At 48.3% G+C, this 23,470-nt stretch overlaps 2 protein-coding genes across 3 annotated transcripts; one reads left to right on the forward strand and one right to left on the reverse strand.

The window, feature by feature from the left end:
- Positions 1 to 62: 62 nt before the first annotated feature.
- MANBAL (mannosidase beta like) lies at positions 63 to 8,335 on the reverse strand. 2 transcript variants are annotated; one of them, XM_030963540.1, is made up of 4 exons: positions 8,282 to 8,335; positions 6,821 to 6,869; positions 4,947 to 5,141; positions 63 to 2,495 (listed from the first exon to the last, which is right to left on the reverse strand). In XM_030963540.1, the coding sequence occupies exons 3-4, from the start codon at positions 5,094 to 5,096 to the stop codon at positions 2,388 to 2,390; spliced, it is 258 nt and encodes an 85-aa protein (XP_030819400.1). In that variant the 5' UTR covers positions 5,097 to 5,141; positions 6,821 to 6,869; positions 8,282 to 8,335; the 3' UTR covers positions 63 to 2,387. The 2 variants fall into 2 exon arrangements, with proteins under 2 accessions (XP_030819400.1, XP_030819401.1); XM_030963541.1 differs by lacking the exon at positions 8,282 to 8,335 and adding an exon at positions 6,983 to 7,179.
- Positions 8,336 to 18,347: 10,012 nt separating this feature from the next.
- On the forward strand, positions 18,348 to 21,612 carry GHRH (growth hormone releasing hormone). Its single transcript, XM_030963494.1, has 5 exons — positions 18,348 to 18,433; positions 19,259 to 19,390; positions 20,020 to 20,124; positions 21,110 to 21,247; positions 21,549 to 21,612. The coding sequence occupies exons 1-5, from the start codon at positions 18,354 to 18,356 to the stop codon at positions 21,610 to 21,612; spliced, it is 519 nt and encodes a 172-aa protein (XP_030819354.1). The 5' UTR covers positions 18,348 to 18,353.
- The last annotated feature ends 1,858 nt before the right edge of the window (positions 21,613 to 23,470 follow it).

Consider the following 23,470-nt stretch of genomic DNA (forward strand, 5'->3'; position numbering starts at 1 on the left):
GGAGTTCTGGCAGCTTTCACAGTGAAATGTGAGGGAACAGACAGCACAACTTTAAACACAGATTTCTTTTATAACAAAGATTCTGATGGCATTTATTACACATTTCAGGATAAACTAAAATACATGGGTTATTGGTAATCTCTACATACTCTAAGTTCAGCAAACAAGAGCATTCAAATAGGTATAAAGCTGTCAGGAACAGACTGGGGAATTTATCTTCATCCCTCTTCCCCCCAACAAAACCAAACCCCAACATCCATGATTTCTACTGAGCAATGAGTGAGCAGCCTGCAAACAGCTGGCTGTGGACATTGATGTAGCAGCTGCTATTTCAGGAACAGCCACACAGTGCCCACTGCTAACTGGTTCTGAGCTGCAGAAGTGACTCTGTATTTTGGATAACGTGTGTCCTGTGATTCCATTAAAGCACTAACTCCCTGCTTTAGGTATTTTATAAATATAAATTCCTGCAGAAAGCTGGAATTTACATAAAACCATTCTCATGTATTAAAATGGAAAGAGTGATCTGCAGTACCTACTCAGGGCTTTTCTTTGCCCTGCAGATCACAGACAGAGCACAGGTCCATCATGGAAACTCATGGCACAACACTGTTCTTTGTTATCTGTGTGGGAACTTCTTGTAATATTTCTTTGTACTGAGAACTTAAAGCAACTTTCGAGTGCTTGTGTCTCCCATGCTTTGTTCTGTCCTCCTGGTGCTGCCTTCATGTAGCTCAAAAAAAATTAATTTAAAAAGGAGAATTTAAAGCAGAACTCCAAGCTGGATTTTAAGAAGTGCAACTTGGTGCCAGCATTCTGGCTAAGAGCATCAGAGAGCCTGGAGCAGGGAAGTCAGAACCACACTGGCTCTGGGATCCATCTGTCACCCCCAAAAACAGCAAGAGTGAGCAGAGGACGTGGCTGCTCTCAGCACTGATGGTTTCTGTGAATGTGCTGCTCACCTGCTGTTACAGAACACACACCTGGGCTCACCAGGCATTTGTGACTCGAGGATGGGAGTCTGTGTATGCAAAGAGGATCACAGACTTGCAGCCCTGCCAAGGAGAACCCTTCCTTCAAAGCTGCTCTGAACCCTGGGTGCGCCTCAGAGAGCAGGTTCCCCTCCCATTGACTCACTCCTGATCAAACAAACCAAGATGTGAGCTGGCATCAGGAAGCCTGAGCTGCTCTGCAGAGACTCCGTGGCTACGTCACCACCTATCTCCTTCCAGTCCTGTCTAGCCATATTTAAATCCAACCCTGGATTGTCCCTGGGCCTGGAGAGCCAGAGCCTGAAGGAACACAGTGTCTGTGTCTCCTGCCATGCAGTCATGGTACACAGCTGGCCTGCCACCCCTTGGATCTTAAAATACCTCATCTCTTCAGGCTGGGAAGGTGTTCACCCTCAGGACGAGTTCAGCCAGACGAGATGGAGCAGACTGTGGCAGGGAAGGCTGGGAGGGGATTTGCAAGTGCAGTGATGCCCAGCTGTGCTGAAAGAGGGCCCATGGTCAGGGCTCAGCCAGCTGGCAGGAGGGTTTATCCCTTTTTATGGCACAGAGAGGCAGAGCAGGCTGACACACCACCAGTGCACCAGGCTCCCACCCCAGCAGCTCTTCTGCAGTGCCTGCTCTTCCCAAGTCTCCAAGAACAACTCCCCTAGCACAGGCATTAAATTCTGCACCTTCCAGAGCCAAATTGTTTCCTGATTCTTGTAGTCATTGCAATCCCCACCACAGGCTCAGCTCCCTGAAATGTACCTGCTTTCAAAGGTGGGAATGGAAAGGAAGAGTGCATGGGTGGGGAGACAGCCACGCTGGGGAAATGAAAGCTTTCATCTCCAGCAGTCTGGAATCTGGTGAGTTATTACCTAAAGAATTAAAGAATATGACAAAGGCATTATGATTAAGCCATAAAATGCAGCTATGTATTTCAGACTAGATGACAACAGAGATGAATGTAGTGTGGCATTCTTGATCCATTTGATCCCTCTGCTTTCAAAAAACACAACACAAACCGGTATCCAAAGCAGCAAACTCATGCTCCACTTTCCACATGGACTTCACTACAAATCCCAGCCAGCAGGGAGGAGCCAGGCCAACAGCCCTCTCGACCCACCAGAACTGGAAGAAGTCACTTTAATGCTGACTGACACATTAATCAAGTCAAATGAAGTCCTGGATATGTGAAGTTCTCTTTGCTTGTAAGAAATCTATGGCAGAACCCCAACCCTTCCACTCTTCTAAGATTCTTCTCCCTTGCCCCTGAAAAGTAAAAGATGGCAATGCCAGAAAACCATTAAGAGAGTTAGTTGCCTTTGATGTTGTCTCTGAGGAAGCACAATTACAGGTGGTTGGTTGGTCTGGGGAGGCTCATCAGTCACACCTCTATCGTTTCTTTTTGGTTTCCTTCTTAGGTTTCTTGCTTATCTGTGGAGCAGCTGCCTTTGGCTTCTTCACTGGCTCTGAATTCTTAGGCTCAAAACTGTCAGAGTCCTACAAGAATCAATTAAGAAACAGTCAGTAACTAATTTTTTGACCATTTGCTAACAGGTTGCATTGGGGATTCAAGTATAAACCAGAGGAAACAAGTGCTGGGTATCTCTGTTGGAACACATGGATGTCAAACTGAGGCCACATTTAATGAGACTCAAGCAGCAGCATCTCTGCTCCTTCTGCATGTGCTTTTTGATGAGTGTGAGTTTCTGCACAGAAACAGCTTGTTACCAGAGATGCCATTAAAACCTTAAATACCTAAAACAGGCTTTGGAGAAGAAAAACTTTGAAGGCAAGAAGGAAATCAACACTAAATGAAAACTATTTGAATTAGGAAAAGATAAGATATAATCACCAGGATACATGGAAACAGTCAGCAGGCATTTCTGCCAAACATTAATCACTATCATGTGCAAGACAAAAAAATATTCCCCAAAGCAGCAGTAAGAATATAAAGTTCAGAGCCTCTAAAATCTGAGGAGGGAATTGCAGGCAAAGCTTTCTTCACCTGGACTAACAAAATACTGAGATGTGATGCTTGTTTCCTTCAGAGAAGATGAGAGATAATATTGCAGCCATGGGAAATAAAACCTAGTTATCTTGTGAAAACACAAGGGAACAGCGCCAGTCTCCTCTGAGAAAGCACACACATGCAGATTGCCTCCTTTCATTAAATGCATTTGAGTATAAATATTGCTTTAGCATCTTGGGTTCTCTCAGCCTGAGTGTGCCAACTGGAAAAGGACACACCAAAAATGGCTGAGCAAGACGTGCGAGTTCCAAGCTCCCCAGCCAGAACTCCAGATAATGGAGGGGGAGGCAGCATCTGACAGTGTCCTTTTAATCAAAGAGCTTGGTTCAAAGTCTCTCAAGTTCCTGGGCTATTACAGCTCACATCTGTGTGGCTTTCCAAGGAAGGAGACTTGGCTGGCTTTCCAAAGCTGTGATCAGTGCACAGGGAGCTGGCTGTTACTCAGGGAGGCAGAATGCTGCTGCCATAACGTGAACACTGCTGCCTTCTAATGTCCAAACTTCAAAGTCTGAGCTCCAAGGCAGCAAAGTTCCCCAGTATCCTACCCAGACTCAAGCATCATTCTCAGGATCTGGAGGGCCAGCCTATAGTGTTTATGGTCTTGTAAACAAGTCATATGGACAGCATATCAAGAGGACAGTTTATATATGGAGAAAATAAACATTACAGTATGCAAACATCAAGGCATACTACAGATGTAAGCAGTAAAAGGTCCTTGAGCCTTATTTTAACGGGGGGCTGGTCTCCAGTTTCCCACTCCAGACCAAAGCTCTCACTCTTTCAAGAATGGGGTTTACCTGGTATTTCTCAAAAATTTACTGGGGAAATGATGGACTCTGACAGACAGGCACTGATGGCTGCAGAGTAACAGCGCAAAGGTTGGACTCAATGATCTTGGAGGTCTTTTCCAACCTGAATGATTCTAAGATTCTAAGACTTGCAATGCCACTGCCTATTCATCCCCTTGCTGGGAGCTGCAGCTCCTGTGGCAGGACAAGCAGGAAGGGAGCATGACCCATGGTAGGACAGCATCACATCACACCAGCAGTTAAAGAAATGGGTGGAAAAATTGGGTCATGAACTTCATCCTTCACTCTGTGCCTCATCCTGAGGCATGCCCTTCCCCCAAGAGGTTGAAAATTTCCAGGCTTCCTCTGCACAGCAGAGAGCAAACATGGAAATAAAGAGTCTGAAAACAAAACTCTGCATGCTGAGTTGTTACTGAAAATATACCATGAACATCTGTATCAAAGCACCAACCTGCAGCCTGATCACCTTGCAGCACTGAAATACCTGTCCCCAGGAACAAAGACATTTTTCTCTTTAACGAGAAAAGCCAGGGAGATGCAGAACATCCCTCAGTCTAGAGGAACAGCTCACCTCAACCTTTCCCTTTCAACTTCTCCTGTGCCAACTACATCAAAGGACCCTTGGGCAGTGGATGGGATGTCAGTCCTGAAAACTGCTTTCCTCGCCTTTAGGATATACTAGAAATCTCACCTGCATCTTGCTTCCAGAAATCACACACAAACTCAAGGCCAGAGTCATTTCCTGAAGGCAGGTCCTGCCAGGGATGTCCTGCCTGGCAATTAATGAAGGAAAACAGCAGCAGGATGACAACAGCATGGGTTGGGACAAAGCCTTCTCCTGCAGCCAGGAACTGCACATGCATTTAGCATCTTGTCAGTGCTTCAGGCTGCTTTTTTCACTGATATTATTATTTATTCCTGACTTTCCTATCTGGTGGTAAATCACAAGAAGCTGGAGGTGGGAAAGCCAGAGGGAAGGAAGGAGACTGAACAATGAAACTGTCACCAATCCCAGGGGCAGCTGTGTCTCCATTAGCCACTCCACACTCCCTCCCATCCTGTTTTCCCTGACTGTGCCCATTTATATCAATATTAAAGAGCACTACTCACTGCCTTGTGGGACTTGGACACGGGCAGGATGATGGCAAGCACACAGATCAGCTGGAAAATGGCTCCAAAGAAGAGTCCATAGCGTAGCACATTCTCCATGAATGTGGGCTCAGGGATCTCAGGTGGGGAGAAATCCAACTCTGCAGCCATTGTCAGTGCACCCTTCTCCTCTACTGCTCTCAAGAAGACTGGTTACTGCAAGGGGGAAAATACAGAGCAATTTTTTGCATCATCCTTTCTGGCATTTGCTTTCTGTTACCCAAAAATGACAGACTCCCACATGGAGTTTTGAAGATACTCTTGATCTACTGGAGCAATAACAAAAAGGAAAATGAAAGCTGTGTTTAATTTGGGTGTTTGTCTTCTGTCACTTGCCTACAAAAATAGCACTTAATTCCTGGTATTAGGCCATTTGTGGATGAGGAGCAGACAAAATATGAACCATGTTCATGAAACAATAAGGGAAAAGCTTAATAAGCAAGAATAAATTTCTTCCTGAAGTTGATCACACATGCAAGATGATTACTACTTATTTTACTTATATTGTCTCTGTGGTCACAGCCTTGTTGTTTTAGATGCTGTACAAACCCAGCTACTTAAACCACACAGAAGCAGAGCTGTTGAAGGCAGAGGAACAAGTTCTGTGTGCAAATTTAAGTGTGGCTTTAGTGGCTGGTTACACTAAGCCCCACACAAGGTAAAACAGCCTCCCAGGTAGTTTGTGGCAGAGTTAAATATTGATCTCCTGGGTCCCAAGCTCCTCAGCCATGAGACCATCCTTCCTTCCTCCCTTTATCTTTTGCTAATGGAGTTGTCAATTTGTCCTATGAATGAGTAATGGCTTTTCACAAGGAGGGAGAACTCTCCTGCCAGAACTGCTAGAGTAAGCCTCAGGAAGTCCCCAAAGGGAAATCCAATTAGTCTGAGATGCCATCACACTCAGCTGTGATTAGTGCCCCACTCGGTTTTCCTGACCTGGACGATCCCAGTGTGCATTCCCTGGATCAGCACTGCTCACTGAGAGTCACAATTCTCTGTACCACTAAAGCTGGCTGTGACTGAGTCTGTGGGCTGAGTTTACCCCTAGGAAATGTCTCCAAAGCAGGAGATATCTCTGCATTTCTCAGGCTGGGAGGAGATTGTTGCAATCTGCAGATGTGACCCAGTCCAGAAGGATGGTAAACGTGGCAAATTCCAGCAAAGTTATAGTTGATAAATTTGAGAATCAACTCAATGCCACTGCACAAGAGGCAACTATCACTTGGTGACACGCTAAAGGGAGAGGTAAATAAACTACAAAAAGTAATTATTTCGTTTTCATTCAGCTGAAATGCAGAATGTTAATTTGAATTTTAAGACAGGAAAACCCTTCCAACTGCACAGACTACCAGCCACTGGAATAGAGAGACTGTGGATTCCCTGCTACTGGTGATTCAGAAGAGCAGATCAGATAAGCACTGGCCTGGGATGGGTGTGGGTATACACAATTCTGCCTTGGAACCAGGAGATAAGAATAGGTGACCTCTCGAGGTCCTGTGCAGGTCTGTACTTCAGAGAAGGAAAATGTTTTAAATTCTGATTCAATCTCAGTCAGCAAGGGCTGTGTGGGACCTGTAGATGAAGTCAGGACACACAATGACCCACCCAGGCTCAGCCAAAGGCTGTTCAATGCTTGAACAAAGCCTGCATGCATGTGGCTCATCCCAAGTGCTGCGGCCTTTTAAATCACCTCTCCCAGATCACTAAGGCAGCAGGTCCTAAGCAAGACACAGAATCACCTCTGAGTTGCATTTATCTCATGTGGATATCTTTTGAAAGCATTGTTGTTGCCTGGCCCTGGTCCCAGCAGGAAGGGAAGTTCCTTCATTGCTCACCTGGAGTCTTCTCAGGACAAACTCCTGCTGATAACCCCAATTCACACACCTGAAACACAACACACAGAGATAAACAGGAAAAGGAAACACATACAATGAAAACAGAAAATCTCTGTCCTCATCTTCTACAACTGTCCCCTCCTTTCCCCTTTTCCAGCTCACCTCCCCTGAGGGCATCAGTAGTTCTCTAACAAATCCAGGTGCCAGGACCAGCACCAAGAGCTCTCCTGCAGGCAGGCAGCAGCTGCCACCACCATTTGAGGCAGTATGCCATGAAACATGGTCAGAAAAAACCTGGCATTGTGCTCCAGCTAATTACAGCAGTGTCCTTGATTGCTCAGGCAACCCACGCTCGGACCATTGATTTTCCTGCTATCACTGGAGCCCAACTCTGAGCAAAACTCCTCAGTTTTAAAAATCTCCAGTGGTTCACACAATGCCCAAAGCCTCTGCCTTGCACCTAAACCAACAGGTCTCTGGATGGTGGAGCCTTCCTCCCTGTTCCCAAGAAGTTCAGTTTCACCACTTATTCCTCAGACAACATCTCTTCTTCTACAGGCTGTCAGCTGCCATTGTCCTCAGATCACCCCACCATGGCCACACTTAAAGCAGCTCTTCCTAAATCGCATTTGAAGATGAATAATCCTCTGTCAGACCCTGAGAGGGAGCTGTCCTTGCCCCTCCAGTTTATTCACAAGCTTTGATACCCAGCGAGTGAGCTGGAGGGGTGGGCAGATCCCTCCTCTCCCCAGAGCCAGCCAGGGCTCCTGGGGGTGCAGCCCCTGCTGTGCTCAGTGACAGCACCACAGAGCATGTGGCTGTTCCCCACGGCTCAGGGACACCCTCTGGGATAAATAACCAACACATCCCCAGGATCAGGGCCCTGCACCAGCCAGGAGAGACTCAAACCTTTCTTCTTGCTGCACTGTATCTCTCCCAGCTGATGTCTTCACCTGGCACTACATAAATAACTGGCAGGGGGCAAAGCCACGGGAACAGCTCAAGCAATAGGAATTAGCTTCTTCTTGGGGTGAAAATAAAACACAATGAAAGATTCCGTCAAAGGACGGGGCAAAAAAAGCTCAAGTTGGAATTTTTAAAAGGCTCAGCAGGTGTCGGGACGGAGCCTGGGCAATTCCCAAGGGCTGTTCCTGCCCGCACCGCTGGATCCATGGCCGAGGAGCCCGGCTTGGGACAAGGGGCCGGGGGCTGGCAGCCGTGCCCGGGCTGTGGCAGAGCAGCTGGGCAGCCCCAGGCCGGGGACACCGCTGTCCCCATCCCTGCATCCCTCCGTCCCTGCATCCCTCCGTCCCTCCATCCCTGCCGGGCCGGCCCCGCGGTGCCGCCCGGCCTCGGCAGGACCAGCGGGCCCCCCCCGGCTCTGCACTCGCCCCCAGGGCGATGCTGCAGCCACCGCTGCCCCTGGCCAGCGCCCCGTGCCCGCAGAACGGCCCCGCTCACCGCCCGCTCCGCTCCGCTCCCGGCCCCGCCGCCCCGGAACGGCTTCCCGGCCGCTGGAAGCGCTTCCGGCACGGCCCGGCCACCGCCCGCCCCGGCACCGCCCCGGACACCGACTGTGACCATCGTCCGTGACAAACATCCCGGCAACCAGCCCATCAACCGCCCCGGCACCATCCCGGCAACCGCCCGCGACAAACATCCCGGCAACCATCCCGGCAACCATCCCGGCAGCCGCCCGCCCCGGCACCGCCCCGGCAACCGCCCTGGCAACCATCCCGGCAACCATCCCGGCAACCATCCCGGCAGCCGCCCACCCCGGCACCGCCCCGGCAACCGCCCTGGCAACCATCCCAGCAACCGCCCTAGCAACCATCCCATCAACCATCCCGGCAACCATCCCAGCAACCATCACTACCAGCTGCCCCGGCAACCGCCCTAGCAACCACCCCTGGCAACTGCCCCAGCAACCATCCCAGCAACCGCCCTAGCAACCGCCCTGGCAACCGCCCTGGCAACCGCCCTGGCAACCGTCCCAACAACTATCACTTGCAGCAGTCCCTAGCAACCGCCCTAGCAACCACCCCTGGCAATGGCCCCTGGCAACCACCCCAGCAACCATCCCAGCAACCATCCTAGCAACCATCTCAGTAACTGCCCCGGCAACCACCCTGGCAACTGCCCTGGCAACCATCCCAGCAACCATCCCAGCAACCATCCCAGCAACCATCCCTACCAACCATCCCAACAACCATCACTAGCAACTGTCCCTAACAACTGCCCCTAGCAACCGCCCTGGCAACTATCCCAGCAACCATCCCATCAACCGCCCCAGAAACCATCCTTGGCAACCATCCCAGCAACCATCACTAGCAACAGCCCCTAGCAACCCCCCCAACAGCCGCCCTGTGCAACCACCCCACTCCCCCTGTGCACTGCATTCCCAGGGCAGCCTAAGGGTGATCCAGGGCCTGGGGCACCAGGGGCAGGGGGGGTTTGGGGGCTCCACGGCCATGTCCCTCCAACCCCCTGAGGCCAATCAGCCCCATGGTGTGTGGGCCCAGCCCAGCTGTGGGTGCCTGGTGGGTCACACATTCCCTGAATCAGTGAGGTTGGAAAGGGTCCCTGAGGTCACCAATCCAACAAACCAGAGCACTGAGTGCCATGTCCAGTCGTTCCTTAACCACCTCCAGGGACAGTGACTCCACCACCTCCCTGGGCAGCCCGTTCCAATGTCTAATCACCCTTTTGTCACAGACATCTTTTATGAAAAATCCTTTCCTTAGGATCTTTTCTCCTGAGAAGCTGAGAGGCCTCAGGAACAAAATGTAAACAATGGTTATCTGCTGCTGTGGAATGCAACAGGTGGATCTGTGATTGGTCCATGTTAGTTGTTTCTAATTAATGGCCAATCACAGCCCAGCTGGCTTGGACTCTCTGAGTCAGAAGCTTTTGTTATCATTCCATTCTTTATCTTGCTTGCTAGCCTTCTGATGAAATCCTTTCTTCTATTCTTTTAGTATAGTTTTAATATTACATATATATAATAAAATAATAAATCAAGCCTTCTGAAACATGGAGTCAGATCCTCCTCTCTTCCCTCTTCCTGGGACCCCTGTGAACACTGCCATTCCCTTTGTGTGAAGAAATTCCTCCTGATGTCCAACCTAAACCTCCCCTGGTGCAGCTTGAGGCTGTGTCCTCTCATCCTGGCTGGGTGCCCATGGCAGAAGTACCCCAGGCCTTTACACCTCAGGCTTAATGTACTCACCCCCTAAATCCCTGTGAGGGTTTTAATCCCACCACCAATTAGGAGGCCTTCCAGTCCTGGTGGGTTTCTCTTTATCCACAAGGTTTTCATCTGCTCCCTTGACACACTCTGGCAGCATCAATTAAGATGTGCTTCTGGCTTTGCTCTTGACAGGGACTTTATTTTCAATGTCCTGTCCAGTTTCCAGCTCTGAACTGGAGATGGCTCCATCAGATGAGCTACAAAGGGGGAAATGCCTTGGGCTCTGTTTTGCTCGTTTGTGGTATTTAAGGAATCTGATTTGTTTTGCCCTTTTCCTCACCCTAAACTATCAGATGTGCCAGGTTGGTTTTTCTGCAGAGCTTTATTACCAGAGAGCCTAAACACTTTGGGGAAAACCTAATCAGTTTCTTATCTACTGAGGAAGTAAGGTATGGCATTTGTAATAAAAGGATTTTCTAGGCTGTTACCAAGCATTTGAATTAAGTGGATATTAATGATAACAATTTCAAAGATTTTTAGCAATTGGATTAGATAATCCTTCATGTTTTTTAGTGTAGAAGACATTACAGACAACTGGAGAATACTGCTGAGTGAATGGCAGAAGCCAGAGACATTTATACACAGAAACTTTTCCGGCATAATAATCCTAAGAGAAAATTACTCTTAAATGGAGCTTCTCCTGCCCCTGGTGAGTGACTAAGGGATAATGCCAGATCTCAGGAAAGCAGTAAATTCTGCCCTTTCACCTTCTTACCTCCCAAACTCTAAATGTTTGGGATGAAAAAAAAAAACCATGGAGAAGGAAGAAATAATTATTGAAAATATAAGGAGGGATCTTATCAGAATGCTTAACAGACAGATTTAATTCTTCCCAGTATTACCAGTACACTGAATGTGCTGGTGCTGCTGCCCACACACCTTCTCCAGTCCAGTCCTCTCAGATGGAGTTTGGAGACAAAGGGGAAAGGACCCTTGTTACTGTATATTTTATTATTTTTCCTCTCTCCCCAACAGAAATGGCACTACTGACTCCAAGCAGAATTAGGCAGGTGAAATGTGCAGTTTTTAGGCAGCTCCTGGCCCTTCTCTCCCCCTCTATTTCCCCCCAAACCCTCCAGGGCAGGAGTGCCCCAGCCTGGGAGCCACAAGCAGCTGGTGCCATCAGCCCACTGTGGCTGCCCACCTTCCACAGCCCCACACTGACCCACTCCTTGCACCTGACTGGAAATGACAAAAAAGGAAGCCATTTATTAAAAAAAAAGGGGAAGACTTTCCCAAAGCCTACCAGATGCAAGTGGGTTTCAGAGTTAAATTGATTCAACAAATGAACATGACAATTTTGTCAGCTCTCTGTTCTAAGCAGGGACAATGCTCAGGCAAGAAGCCTTTCTCCAAATCCAAATAATCTTTGGCTTTTTTTAGTCCTTTCCTCATTTCTTCCTTGTGGTATTTCCTGCTTGTCTTTGCTGTATTATCACTCACTGTACGTGTGACCCTTGTGCTCCAAGCTCTCATCATCCTCAGGTTGCACATTTGTATTCAGCCAGGAAGAAAATTACTGACAACTGCTCTTATTTCTCATCCCTTTCTGGAAACACAGCCTTCCTCATTCCCTCTCCATAAACCACATTTTGCCTTCTTTATGCCAGTACCATCTCACTCTTATTCAGTTTTTTATCAGAGGCTTTTCAAAGGATTGAAGGTGCCTCTCCCTGTTCACTGATCCTGGCTGCAATGTGCTGTGTAACCTTCCAGCCAAGGCTCCTTTCCAGACTGAAATGAGAGTGCTAAGACCAAAAATGAGCTCCTTAATTACTGACATTCACTGCTGGCATCTCAGCTCTGTCTGCCACGGCTGGAGGAGGAAGGAGATGGTGTTTAGAGAGCCAGAAATTCAGGAATCAGTAACTCTCAAGCCTCCAGCTGGGTGTAACGTGCTGGTGCCTGGCTGAAACTCCTGGCAGTTCACTTGGGTGATGCTGAAATGCTCCAGAGCTCTGCTAGGAAATAAACAGAGGCACACAGGTATCTACAGGCTCTATAAATGGATCCCACCTGCAGAGCCCATCGTGCCTCCTGACAGATGCACATCTCACAGGCTGCTGCCACTTGCTCTGTTGTACAGGCTCAGGGACAGCTCATGTCTGAAGATTAAGCACGATTTTCAAGCAGGCTTTTAACACCACAAGACAGCTCTTCCAACAGCCCTTCTTGCACATTTTGAATTTCTGATTTATTTTGTCTGTTTTTAATCTGATCCCCTGCTTCAGACTCATTCTCAGAGTGCAAACAGTGCTCTCATCCACCGTGTCTCCTTCCTTGAGATTATTTTGATAAATGCTTGTATTGGGCTTCCTACCAATTTGAATTCCTCCAGGAAAAATTCTCCTCAGGAACTCATTGATGTTCAAAGGGTTGAGTCTGGAGGATCTGAAGATCTAAGTCTCAACACTTTATCCTTCCAAGAAGAAGAAACCAAGTCTTGTATAATTTTCTAATGGCAAGTCTCACCACACCCGCTGGGTTGGAGTTTGAGTTTTTTTGTTTCTTCCTTAGAAGGAACTGGTATCACAGGCTAAATCTTGTCTTTCTCATCTCATTTTAATTTGCTTGCCTTCCACAGAAATGAGAGGATTTTTACAAAGAACTTAGAAATGAAAGTTACTGTGAACACAGCAGTAATGAATGCTGCAATTAAACGATTATGAATTTATTATACTGTGCCTGAGTTCTGCCACTTGGGATAAGACACTTAAACCAAAATGGGTTCCATCCCACCTCTATGGTGGCAAACCCAGGAAAAAACCCATAATTTTCAGTCTTAGGCAGTTCTGTTTTATTCTCCATTCGGGCATTTGCCACAAGTTAGTCACCACCCCACCTCTCACAGATATTTCTGCATAAGCAGCTGCACAAGCCAGAGGGAGAGCCTGTGGAGCCTGGTGGAGAAGCTCCAAAATTGACCTTTCTGGGTCCTGGGAAGACAGGAAGGTTTTGATTGAAGCTGAGACAGGAAATCCCAGGGACAGAAATGCTGCTCTGTTTATGCTGTTGCAGAACTCCTAAGCTGGATGCACCCAGCAGAGCCTCGAGGGTTTTTAGAAATTTCTGCTGCCTCCTTCAATTAACCCAAAGCATGGTTTTGGGTCTTGCTGGGTCCAGCTGTGCATGGCAGGAACCCAACCTGGGCAGCACAAGGAAAGCCCTGGGATGATGCAGCTTTATAGAGCCCTCTGTGGAAGCAGCTCACTTGAGATATGAGCACAGACCACAGCTCTCCTAACCCAGGCTGGGCAGCAGGCTGCCATAAACAAGGCAGTTATAGACTGATTCTCCTTGATCCCCTGATTCTCCCTGATCAGAGAAATACTGCCTGGTATAATATCAGCTCTGTGTAAGGCAAGGGGCCAGCTGGAAGGAGAATCAGCTCAAGACCAGGCCATAAGATAATACCTTGAAATAGCACTGCCTCTTGACTGGTTTAACAGCTTGATCTGATTCATCTGTTCAGCCAGTGCAGCACCAAGACAGTGGAAGAAAAATAAGTCATGCTGAAAAATTAGTGCAACTGGCCTCACACATGAGAGAACACGAACAGATTCAATAAAAGCTAACAAAAATCCCTTTCCAGTTTGCAGGGACTGCATACAGCTGTGTGCACCAGGACCAGGAGTTTGGAAAACCTGCTCTGTGCTACTCAGGAATCCCCATCTCCAGTGTCTTCAGGGGATGACAGATGATACACCTGCCTGATTTGCAAGAAGCAATGAGAGGCAATAACAGAGTTAGACCATCACCGGGTGCTTCTGACCCCCTCCACAGATGGGCACCCCAGCTGTACCATCCTCCCTGCAATCCCTCTGTGCCACCAGCAGCTGGGATGCCACTGTGGTGCCAGGTGAAGGTATTTGGCAGCAGGCAGACATGAGTCATCTCACCTGCTGAAACTTCTTCCCATCATGGAGTCCTGCAAACCCCCAGGCAGGACAGTCTGCATCCCCATCAATTCTGGGCATTGTGAAGTCAATATGGAAAACCTGGCAGGTGGAGCTCATGCTGACACCTCATTTTGAGCTCCTCTGAACTGTCCTGGTCTTCTTGGCTTGAAGGCTCTGTGTTGGTTTTAATGGGGCTTTCGTGAGCCTTGTTCCAGGAATGAGCACAGCTGCTGGTGGTGCAGCACCCCAGGGAACACCCCTGCCTTCTTCCAGAGCACATCAATGGAGCAGGGCTCTCCAGCTGCTCTGTGGGCTTGGTGTGAGGCTGTGAGGTTTGTGAGGGACTGAACTGCCCCCCTGGTGCAGGTGTGACTAACAAAGGAGAAGGAGGAAAAGGCTGATAATCAAAGAAAAATAAAATAGCAATAAAAGATCAGCCCTCCTGTTCATGCAGTGTGACAAAGTACTAATGGTTAACTCACTCTCATTGTGGAGCAGAAGGAAAAAATGCAATTGCAGAGGAAAAGCGAAGTTCGCCTGGCAAAGTGAATTTGTCATTCACTCTGCCAGATTAATGCTTTTATTTACTCTTCACTCCTAGAGGGATAAAGAGAAATCGTGCAAATGACCCTGGGCTGCGGGCACAGCCCCCTCTGCACACACACACACACAAAGAGGATGCAAACACAGCCTTTGAAATTCAGGAGGATAATTGGTGCTGTGACGGTGGAAGCCCACGGGACTCCTGAGGGAGCTCAGGTATAAAAGGCAGAGATGAAGCTCCCTGGCAGCCAGAGGACACCGGGGAGCTCCGGGAGTGCCCTCCCTGCCCGGCGCGGACCCTGCGGGCTCCCGGAGCCGCTCCCGAGGAGAACTCGGATTTGCAGCGGGGGAAGGAGCACCTGGGCAGGAGCTGATCCGGGAAGAGCTTGTTTTCTCCAGGAACGGTGAGTGGGAGCCTCTCTCTGTGCGTTTAACAAGATAATGTCTAGTTGGAAGTTGGGGACAATTAAATTCCACTGAAATGCAGTCAAAGCTGGCATCAGGAATGTGCTTTGCCAGGTGCCTTTGTACCATCTCAAGACTGATACCAACATGTTTTTGTACCAACTCATAGAATGAAACAACAATTGAGCTACATCATAAGCGCAAACCAATGGAATTATACTATAGATGAGCTTTATAAAGCATGTTAGATGAGATTTATAAATCTTGCTAGATGATTACCAGCTGTAGCACAGTTCTTCTCTTTTGCTGTGTTGATGTGAGTTTCTTTTCCCCTGGCAAATGAACGGTGTTTCACTCACCCAGCAATGAAACTGTGTTTGAGCCAAACCAAAGTGTGAGGAGGAACACAACTCTGTGCTACAGGTAATGCAAAGCCAGCCTGGGCACAGGGAGGCACTTAAAAGGATTTCTGCTTTTCTAATGAAGCATTTTGGGCTATGAAAGTTTCAGCTTTTATAAAACAGCAGGCATGGCAAAAGCTTCATTTCATCTACACAGAGGTGTTTTGAAGACTGCTCATGTTGAGGTTTCAGAATTGGCCAGAGGCAGTTACCCATCTCTCCAACATCACTGTCACAATGCTGCTGTTCCCAGTGCACAGGATGGAACAAAGCTATTACACCTCATCTGCTGGAATGGTGCTAAAAGCTCTTCATCTTAAGGGGGATTTATTTATTAATCATTTTTTCACATGCTGCCAGAATGGGAAGGGAAGGTGTCCCTCACCTCAGGAGAATTTCGAAGGTGACAATGTTTTGCAGAGCTGTCAAGCTGCCTGCACACAGGGTGACACTTCCATTTCCCAGCTTCTCTTCTGAAATAGCAGACACATCTGGGAAGGGATGTAGAACTTTCATTTCTGATTTATTCCTGAGGGGAAAAGGGAGACAGACGTACCCCAAAATCTGGGAGCAGGCTGTAGCTAAGGGAGAGAAGACAAAGCAGGATAGGGGGAGAAGAACAAAGCCAGGAACAAAGAAAAAATAATTTCAAAGAAACTAATAGTAGAAAAATAAAAAAAAATCTCAAATGTTCAAAAAGCAATTCTAGAGAAAAATCCATCATTTAAAGAGAAGCCAGAGACAGAAATAAAGTGATAATCAGGGCTGTGTCCTAGGAAGGGGAAGCAGACAACATTGGGCATTTACACTGGCACTTCTCAGCTCACATAGAAGCTTCTCTAATACTGATTAAATCTCCTGGTTGGCACTTTCTATAGATGCAGGTCTGCTGGTACCCACTGATAGATGCCTTAGATAATTTCCTCTATCTAGAAAGATCTGACTTGGGATTTTCTTGAAGATATTTAGGGGAGAGGCACAGAAGCAGCATGTTTTTCCAAATTCAAATGAAAAAGTCAAAAAAGAAAGGGAAACAGGGGATTTGTTCTAAAAGCAGAAGTCCTGGACATCTATCAAAGCATTCCTTGGCTCTTTGGGGGGCCAAAGTGATTGTGCAGGAAGAGAAGATGCCCATGAGCACAAGGAGCTTTGCAGGAGCTACTGTGCTGTTCCCAGGGGAAATGCTGGGGAAGCTGCTGGTCTCATCTGGGAGCACAAGTAACTGGAAACAGAGCCTGGGCGAGATTGACTTGGTGACAAGGAACCCCATTTCTTAGAGGGACACCTTTTCCACGTCTGTCTGTGCACTTTGGCACTGCCACTAATTCTGTTGTGAACTTCCCTGGTGTCAACATCAGACCCACCTGCAAGAGCTCAGGTCCTGAATCAGCCTCCCCCTCTCTGCTCTGTCCAAGCGGAAAGGAGAGCTCACTGATGATGTTTTCCAGCACAGAGCCTCCCTCCCTCCTCCCCCCAGGGGTAAAACCCACTCCTTGAAAGTTCCCTTGGGCAATCAGAAGTCCAAGCAAACCCTTTCCGTCTGGAAGCTGCTCCTTTTACAGGGGAGTATCGTTATACATTTGGAAGAGGTTTTTTTCCCTCCTCTTAGGGAGATCAAACACCTTTCTGCTCTTTTCTTGTGTATAAGAACATAGAGAACAGGGAAACTTGGTATTTTAAAGGTTCCTATCCACATTCTTTAAGAATCTTTGAGCAAAAGATCAGTCGCTTTCAATGGAAGCTCGGGAAGAGCGGCATTCACTGAAACACCTTCCTCCTGTTGCTCGCTTCCAGGGACAAAAGCTCGGCATTCAGCCCGGCATTCAGCCCCCGAGGGTGGCTGACCCTGGGCCGCTCGGGCCTGAGTCATCCTCAGCCCTTCAGCCAAGCCCAGCGCACGAAGCTGCGCCCACGGCTGAGCCCAGCTCGCCTCGCTCCAAAGCCAGAGCTGCTCTCCACAGCAGCATCTCAGCCCTTCCAAAGGGGCATGTGTACATATTCCAGTCCTGTCCCCTCTCCACTGAAGGAACAGTCTGTGTTGTGTTTGGCAAACCAAGCCCAGCGCTTGCCTTTGATAAATGGCTTTGCCAGGGGTACCTCTGTGCCAGTTTTACCCCTCTGCTCAGGAGTTTTATTTGGATTTCCCATTTCTCCCCAGCCTCTGGACAGCCAGTGAGGCAGCCCAGGCACACACCTGTGCCCTGCAGGTACAACCATGAGAGCAGGGCAGGAGAGGTCACAGGGCTGGCTGCAGAAGGTTCTGTGCAGGTTCCTTTCCCATCCCTGCCAATTGCTGGCCTCATCCAGGTGCTTTCACAGCCCTGCAGGGGTTCCTGGGGCTCACAGCAGCCCAAGAGAGAGCCCCAGGTCAGTGAGGGTCTCCCACAGCACCAAACCCTGACAGAGCAGACCCAGCTCCAGGGGATCACACACAGCCACTGCCCCCAGGAGCTGCCTTCCATAGGGGACACTGTGCCACACCAAGACATCTCTGCCTTGGGAAGCACCACAGCCTCAGAGGAACATGTCCAGTCCCTTTGTGCTGAGAAATGAGCAGAGGGACTTGTGGAATTTGCAGGCAACCCCAGCAAGGGAAGAGATGAGAATGTTGACTCCATGTTTCAGAAGGCTGATTTATTATTTTATGAGATATATTACATTAAAAGAAAATGATATACTAAAAGAATAGAAGAAAGGATTTCATCAGAATGATTGAAAGGAATAGGAAAGAATGATAATATAATCTTGTGACTGACCAGAGTCTGAGACAGCTGGACTGTGATTGGCCATTAATTAGAAACAACCACATGAGACCCATCAAAGATGCACCTGTTGCATTCCACAGCAGCAGATAGTTATTGTTTACATTTCGTTTCTGAGGCATCTGAGCTTCTCAGGAGAGAAGATCCCAGCAAAGGGATTTTTTCATAAAATATGTCTGTGACAGGGACTGAGAACACAAGGGTGGAATTTGGCCTCCCCTCGGTGCCCTGACTCAGCTGCTCTGCATTTCAGGTGACTCCAAGGGGTGGAAGATGCTGGATAAGGCCACCCTGCTGCTGTTCCTGCATTTACTCACATGCTCCATCTCATCCCCTCTCTACCCAGCTCTCAGGTAAGTGCTGAGTGCTTTACCCACACTCTCACTCTGCCTCATCTCTGACCTTGTGCAGAATAAGCAGGTGCCAAACTAAAGTTGCCAGCACTTCTGAAAGCCAGATGGGCTCTAATGTGTTTCTGGGCCTATTTCTCTGCCCTGTCTTAATTTTTTGGGTACATTGCTGGCCTAGGGGTGATTTCCAAAGAAGGCAAGCACCTGATGGAATATTTCAGCCCAAACAGTTGGGTTTAGAATTAAATGCTGGGTTCTGTAAAGGGAAATCTGGCAATCTCCAGAGCAGACAGCAGCACCTCCAGCCCAAACACTGATAAAAATTTGTGGCTGCAGGGCACTGAAGTCAGAACTGCAGATATTCTAGTACATGAAATCTACAGATACCTAGTAATATTTCAACTATTTCCTTGTTGGATCTTAGAAGTTGCAAGACTGCTTTGTACCTCTACAACTCAACAGAAGCCCAAAATCGAGCGTTGGCTTCTCTCATGTGGATCTGCAATATCCTATAGAAGATGTTTTAGCCTTGTGCCAAAGGCATGGCACACTGACACCAGGAACAGTGGGACTCTTCTCAAGGCTGCTGGGAGCTCAGGGAGGGGGCTGTGTGTTCAAGGCAGCTCTACAAACCATCCTTCCACTGCTGGGAGAGCTTCAGGGCAGTTTCTAGCTGGGGACAGTGACAGACACTACTTGTGTTACTGTAAGATGGGATGAGAAATGGAGAAAGAAAAAGCAGGAGAGTAGGGAATGGTGGTTAAGAAGACTGAGCCCCAGCTGGTATCTTGAGCACATCCCACAGTGTTCCTGGGGTTTCTCTTGCAGGTTCAGCCCAGGGCCAGTTGCTGGCAAGGCCATGAGCTTCCAGCTGCAGCACAGCAGCTCCCTGCAGAGCCACAGCCCCCTGGCAGAGGAGCAGCAGGAGGAGGGCTTGTTAACAGACCCCGCTGAGAAAAGGTTTGTGCCTCACCTGCCAGCCCTGCTGCTGCAGAGAGCGCTGGTTACAGCCCAGGAGCAGCTCAGTTAGTCCCAAACCATCACCCATGGCCAGGGCCATGTCCTGCTGTCCCCACCAGCAAGGACACACTGACAGGGGCTCACAGGCCCAGGGAATCTATCTGCAGGGATGCTAGAGCCTGTCCTTTCCCTCTCTGCCTGGAGACAGAGGATAATTATTTCTGTCTGAAGCACAGAGCACTCATCCTTACAACAGTGGCACCAGCCCAGTGGTTTGTGCTTCCCTTACCTGTGGATTCTCTGGAGCCTGGGTCTAACCACAGGCTAGAGATATGCTGGAGGCTCTGTCACCCTGTCCCAGACACAGCCCTCCCAGGAGGTGATGGTGCTGCTGCAGAGCACAGGGATAGCCCAGCCCAGCCCTGCTGGGAAATGTTTCATTTTCCCTGCTGCCTCCATGTCAGGACCGAGCTCCCTCAAACCCTTTTACCCTCCAACACTAATGCAGTCCAACGCTACCAGGTGTTTGCTGTGGTGACCTGCCCTGGAATGAGCCCTGTGACACGTGGGCTGTTGGGTTTTTCTCACTGACAGCTCAGAGGTCACCCTGTGCTTCCTTTCCTCCCCAGGATGCAGCGCCACGCTGACGCCATATTCACTGACAACTACAGGAAATTCCTGGGGCAGATTTCAGCCCGAAAATTCCTCCAGACCATCATTGGCAAGAGGCTTGGGTAAGCCCCAGCACCCTGCTGCCCTAGGGCTGGGTGTTTCCTATTACCCTGGGCAGTGCCTTCCACTCACCTGGCAGAATTGGCTGCCTTTCACTGCAGCAGAACCAATCTCTCTTGCTGCTCCACATCCCACAGGGCATCCTGCATCCCTACAGTCTTGGGTACCCCTAATCACAGTTATCATCCTAATTAATGCTTTCCTCCAAGGCCACAAGCATGAGATGAGCTGAGAGCTCTGCTGCAATACCAACAAGCAATAATATTTGCTGGTAATATTTGCAATGATCCTTCACTGGTGGGGAACCTGTAGAATTTGCAGGCAACCCCAACAAGGGAAGAGATGAGAATCTTGACTCCATGTTTCAGAAAGCTGATTTATTATTTTAAGATATATATTATATTAAAAGAAAATTATATACTAAAACTATACTAAAAGAATAGAAGAAAGGATTTCATCAGAAGGCTAGCAAGGAAAGGAAAAAGAATGATAATAAAATCTTGTGACTAGGCAGAGTCTGAGACAGCTGGATTGTGATTGGCCACTAATTAAAAACAACCACATGAGACCAATCAAAGATGCTCCTGTTGCATTCCACAGCAGCAGATAATCATTGTTCACATTTTGTTTCTGAGGCCTCTGAGCTTCTCAGGAGAAAAGATCCTAATGAAAGAATTTTTCATAAAATAAGTCTGTGAAGGAACCATTATCCCTAGCCTGGTTTGAACACAGAAAACAGCTCCTCCATTACCCTTGGCTACTTAGATCACTGACTGCCACTAAACAAGACCAACTGGTCAGATGCAACCCAGCCCAACCCATCTTCTAACAAAGCAGCAAATACAGTGACCAGTTCCTTGCTGAAATTAAGCAGAGTGTCCTTAGGCTCAGTCCCAGCAGGCTCTCTTTCTGTGCTGAGCCAAACTTGGAGTGAGGGACAAAAAAAGCATGTCAGAAACAAAGAAATTTCTCATCTTCACCCAACAGAAGCAGTGAGAGCAGCCATGGGGAAGGGCTGCAGGAGTTCCTGAGCAGGCGCCAGTCTGACAGCATCCTGATGGACAGCCAGTACCAGCAGCAGATGGTGCTGAGGGACTTCCTGGGAGCCATCCTGCAGAGCCAGAGGTGGGTGACAGCCAGGTCATCCTCTGCTCCCTGCAGGAACACACCCAGCTCCTTATTACTGCCTGCCTTCCAGGGATGAACATACTGAATTAAGAGTCCCTGACTGTTCCTGAAAGGAAAGAATAAGGCTGGCCTCACAAGCAGGGTGCAGATAAGAACAGCCTGTCCTGAGGCAGCCTGCACCACACAGCAGCACATCACTCTGATGTCTTCTCAGCCTTGTCATCCAGCAAAATAGTAGCAGAAAAGAGAATTTCTCTCTTGATCCCAGTGATGCCATCCCTGTCCTCTTCCTTGGCAGGCCTCAGGACATTGACAGCAGTGGGCTAGAAGGCTTTCCCAGCACCCTGGCCAAGCTCATGTAAATACTTCTCCCTTTTCCACCTCCCCATGCTCTGGTGAGTACCATTCCCTGCTCAACCCTGTGCATAACTCACTGCTGCTGCACTGCTCAAGGTTTGAAGGCTCTCCTTCAGCAATGCCAGCTCCCACTGCTGCCCATGAAAAAGGTGCTTGCTGCAGTTAAAGGGGGGGGAAAAGCTCCCAATCAATATTGTCAAGTACCTAAAACCTGCTAGATTGAACAGACAGAACACAAGTGCTGTGAAGCTGCATGTGGATGTCTGGGAACAGGCTTGCAGCAGCCCAAAGCAGCCTTGCAAAGCTATATGAGGTGGGGTGCCTGAGGGGCTAGGCCAGGCTCAAGGCAGACAAAATCTTTCTCCAGCAGCAGAACCTGTCTCTAGATCCCTGGGACATGTCAGGTTTTCCCTGCACTGGACAGCAGAGACAGTTTTACTGTTTTCTGTATCCCTCTCTCCTGAAAACAGTCAGCTGGAACTTGAATTATGCTCTAAGTCTTGCCATTCCTGGGGGAATGAGAGACAGCAAACTGTCCATCCTTGGGAATACCTTCACTTGATCAGCTGTCCCACAGAAATGAAGCCTGTCCAGTCCTGCCAGCAGGATTTAAAGGGGTGTGGAGAGATCAGTGTGCACACTGAACAAAAGAGGGGCTGGGGAAGAGAGGGAAGATCAGAACTCTACATAAATCACACAGCTGTGAGGACATAATATTCCAGCATCTCCCTTGCCATCCTTGACTTGGTTACCTTTCCACAGATAAGGTCAGTCAGGAAAAGCCTCCAAAGGATAAAAAATTTCTGTGTGTGCTTATGAAGTTTTCTGGTAATTCTCTTTTCCTCCTCTTTCTGTCTAGAATAATTCAGAGCTCATGGACCAAACTGTACAGTGAGCCCTTCATGGCAGTGAAGACACTCCCAGATGTGAGCAGCTGGAAACTGATGCATACACTCCTCAGATCTGATCAGAGGAATGCAGTGCTGAAGCATTGCTTAATTTACTCCAGTCTTTACAATGTAACTCCCCTCTTGAAATACTGCTCTGTACTAAATCAGAAAAAAACACCTCTGTGGTTTAACCTCAGGCTGCTTTACACAGAGACTGAAACAAGTGATACACTTGTAATCCTGGGGACATTCGGTCTGCTAATTAAGGTTTCAAATCACAAAGTGTGGCAAAATTTCTACCAAGTCATCTTTCTGTTTGAGGGCTTGATTAATAAATATGAGGCCACCAAAAGGCACCTCTAGGCAACTTAGTAAATTGATTACAGCGTTCTCTAAATTGATGCTGATGGCACAACCACACACAGCAAGGATCAGGGTGAGGTGAGAGATGAATCCACACATCTCCCATTCATTGCAAATGCTGCCCAGGGCTGTGCTGCCTGCCTGCCTGACACAGAATGAACTCTAAAATGCTCAGCTATGGTTCTTGCTCAGCCGTGAGGAGTTCAGCTGAAGTTACAGCTCTGCCAGAGCTAAGGAGATCCCTGTGCATCAGATTGGGCTGTCACTGTTTCAACTCAGCCTCCTGTTGCAGCTGTAAATGTTTTAAAAGGAGTAAGTTATTAGCCCAGTGATGTCATACAGCTCCTTGCTCCCTCTCACCCCACTCCCCCTGTTGTTTGTGTAATTATGTCTTCAGAAATGTAAATAACACCAGGATGGGGTCTGCTCTCCCATCAGCAGCCGTAAATAAGAGTTGTTCTAAATAAACCTGTCCAACAGCAGGTCAAGGTGGCTCTTTTATTGAGACCTAAGTTTCTTGAGGAAGATGCGTGTCAGAGACAGTTGTCAAGTGCACAAAGGGTGCCTCAAAACTGGGCTAACAAAGGTGCCAGCTCCAGTACCAACACCA

The sequence above is a fragment of the Camarhynchus parvulus genome, chromosome 20, assembly GCF_901933205.1.
Source record: "Camarhynchus parvulus chromosome 20, STF_HiC, whole genome shotgun sequence".
NCBI classification, from domain to species: domain Eukaryota; kingdom Metazoa; phylum Chordata; class Aves; order Passeriformes; family Thraupidae; genus Camarhynchus; species Camarhynchus parvulus.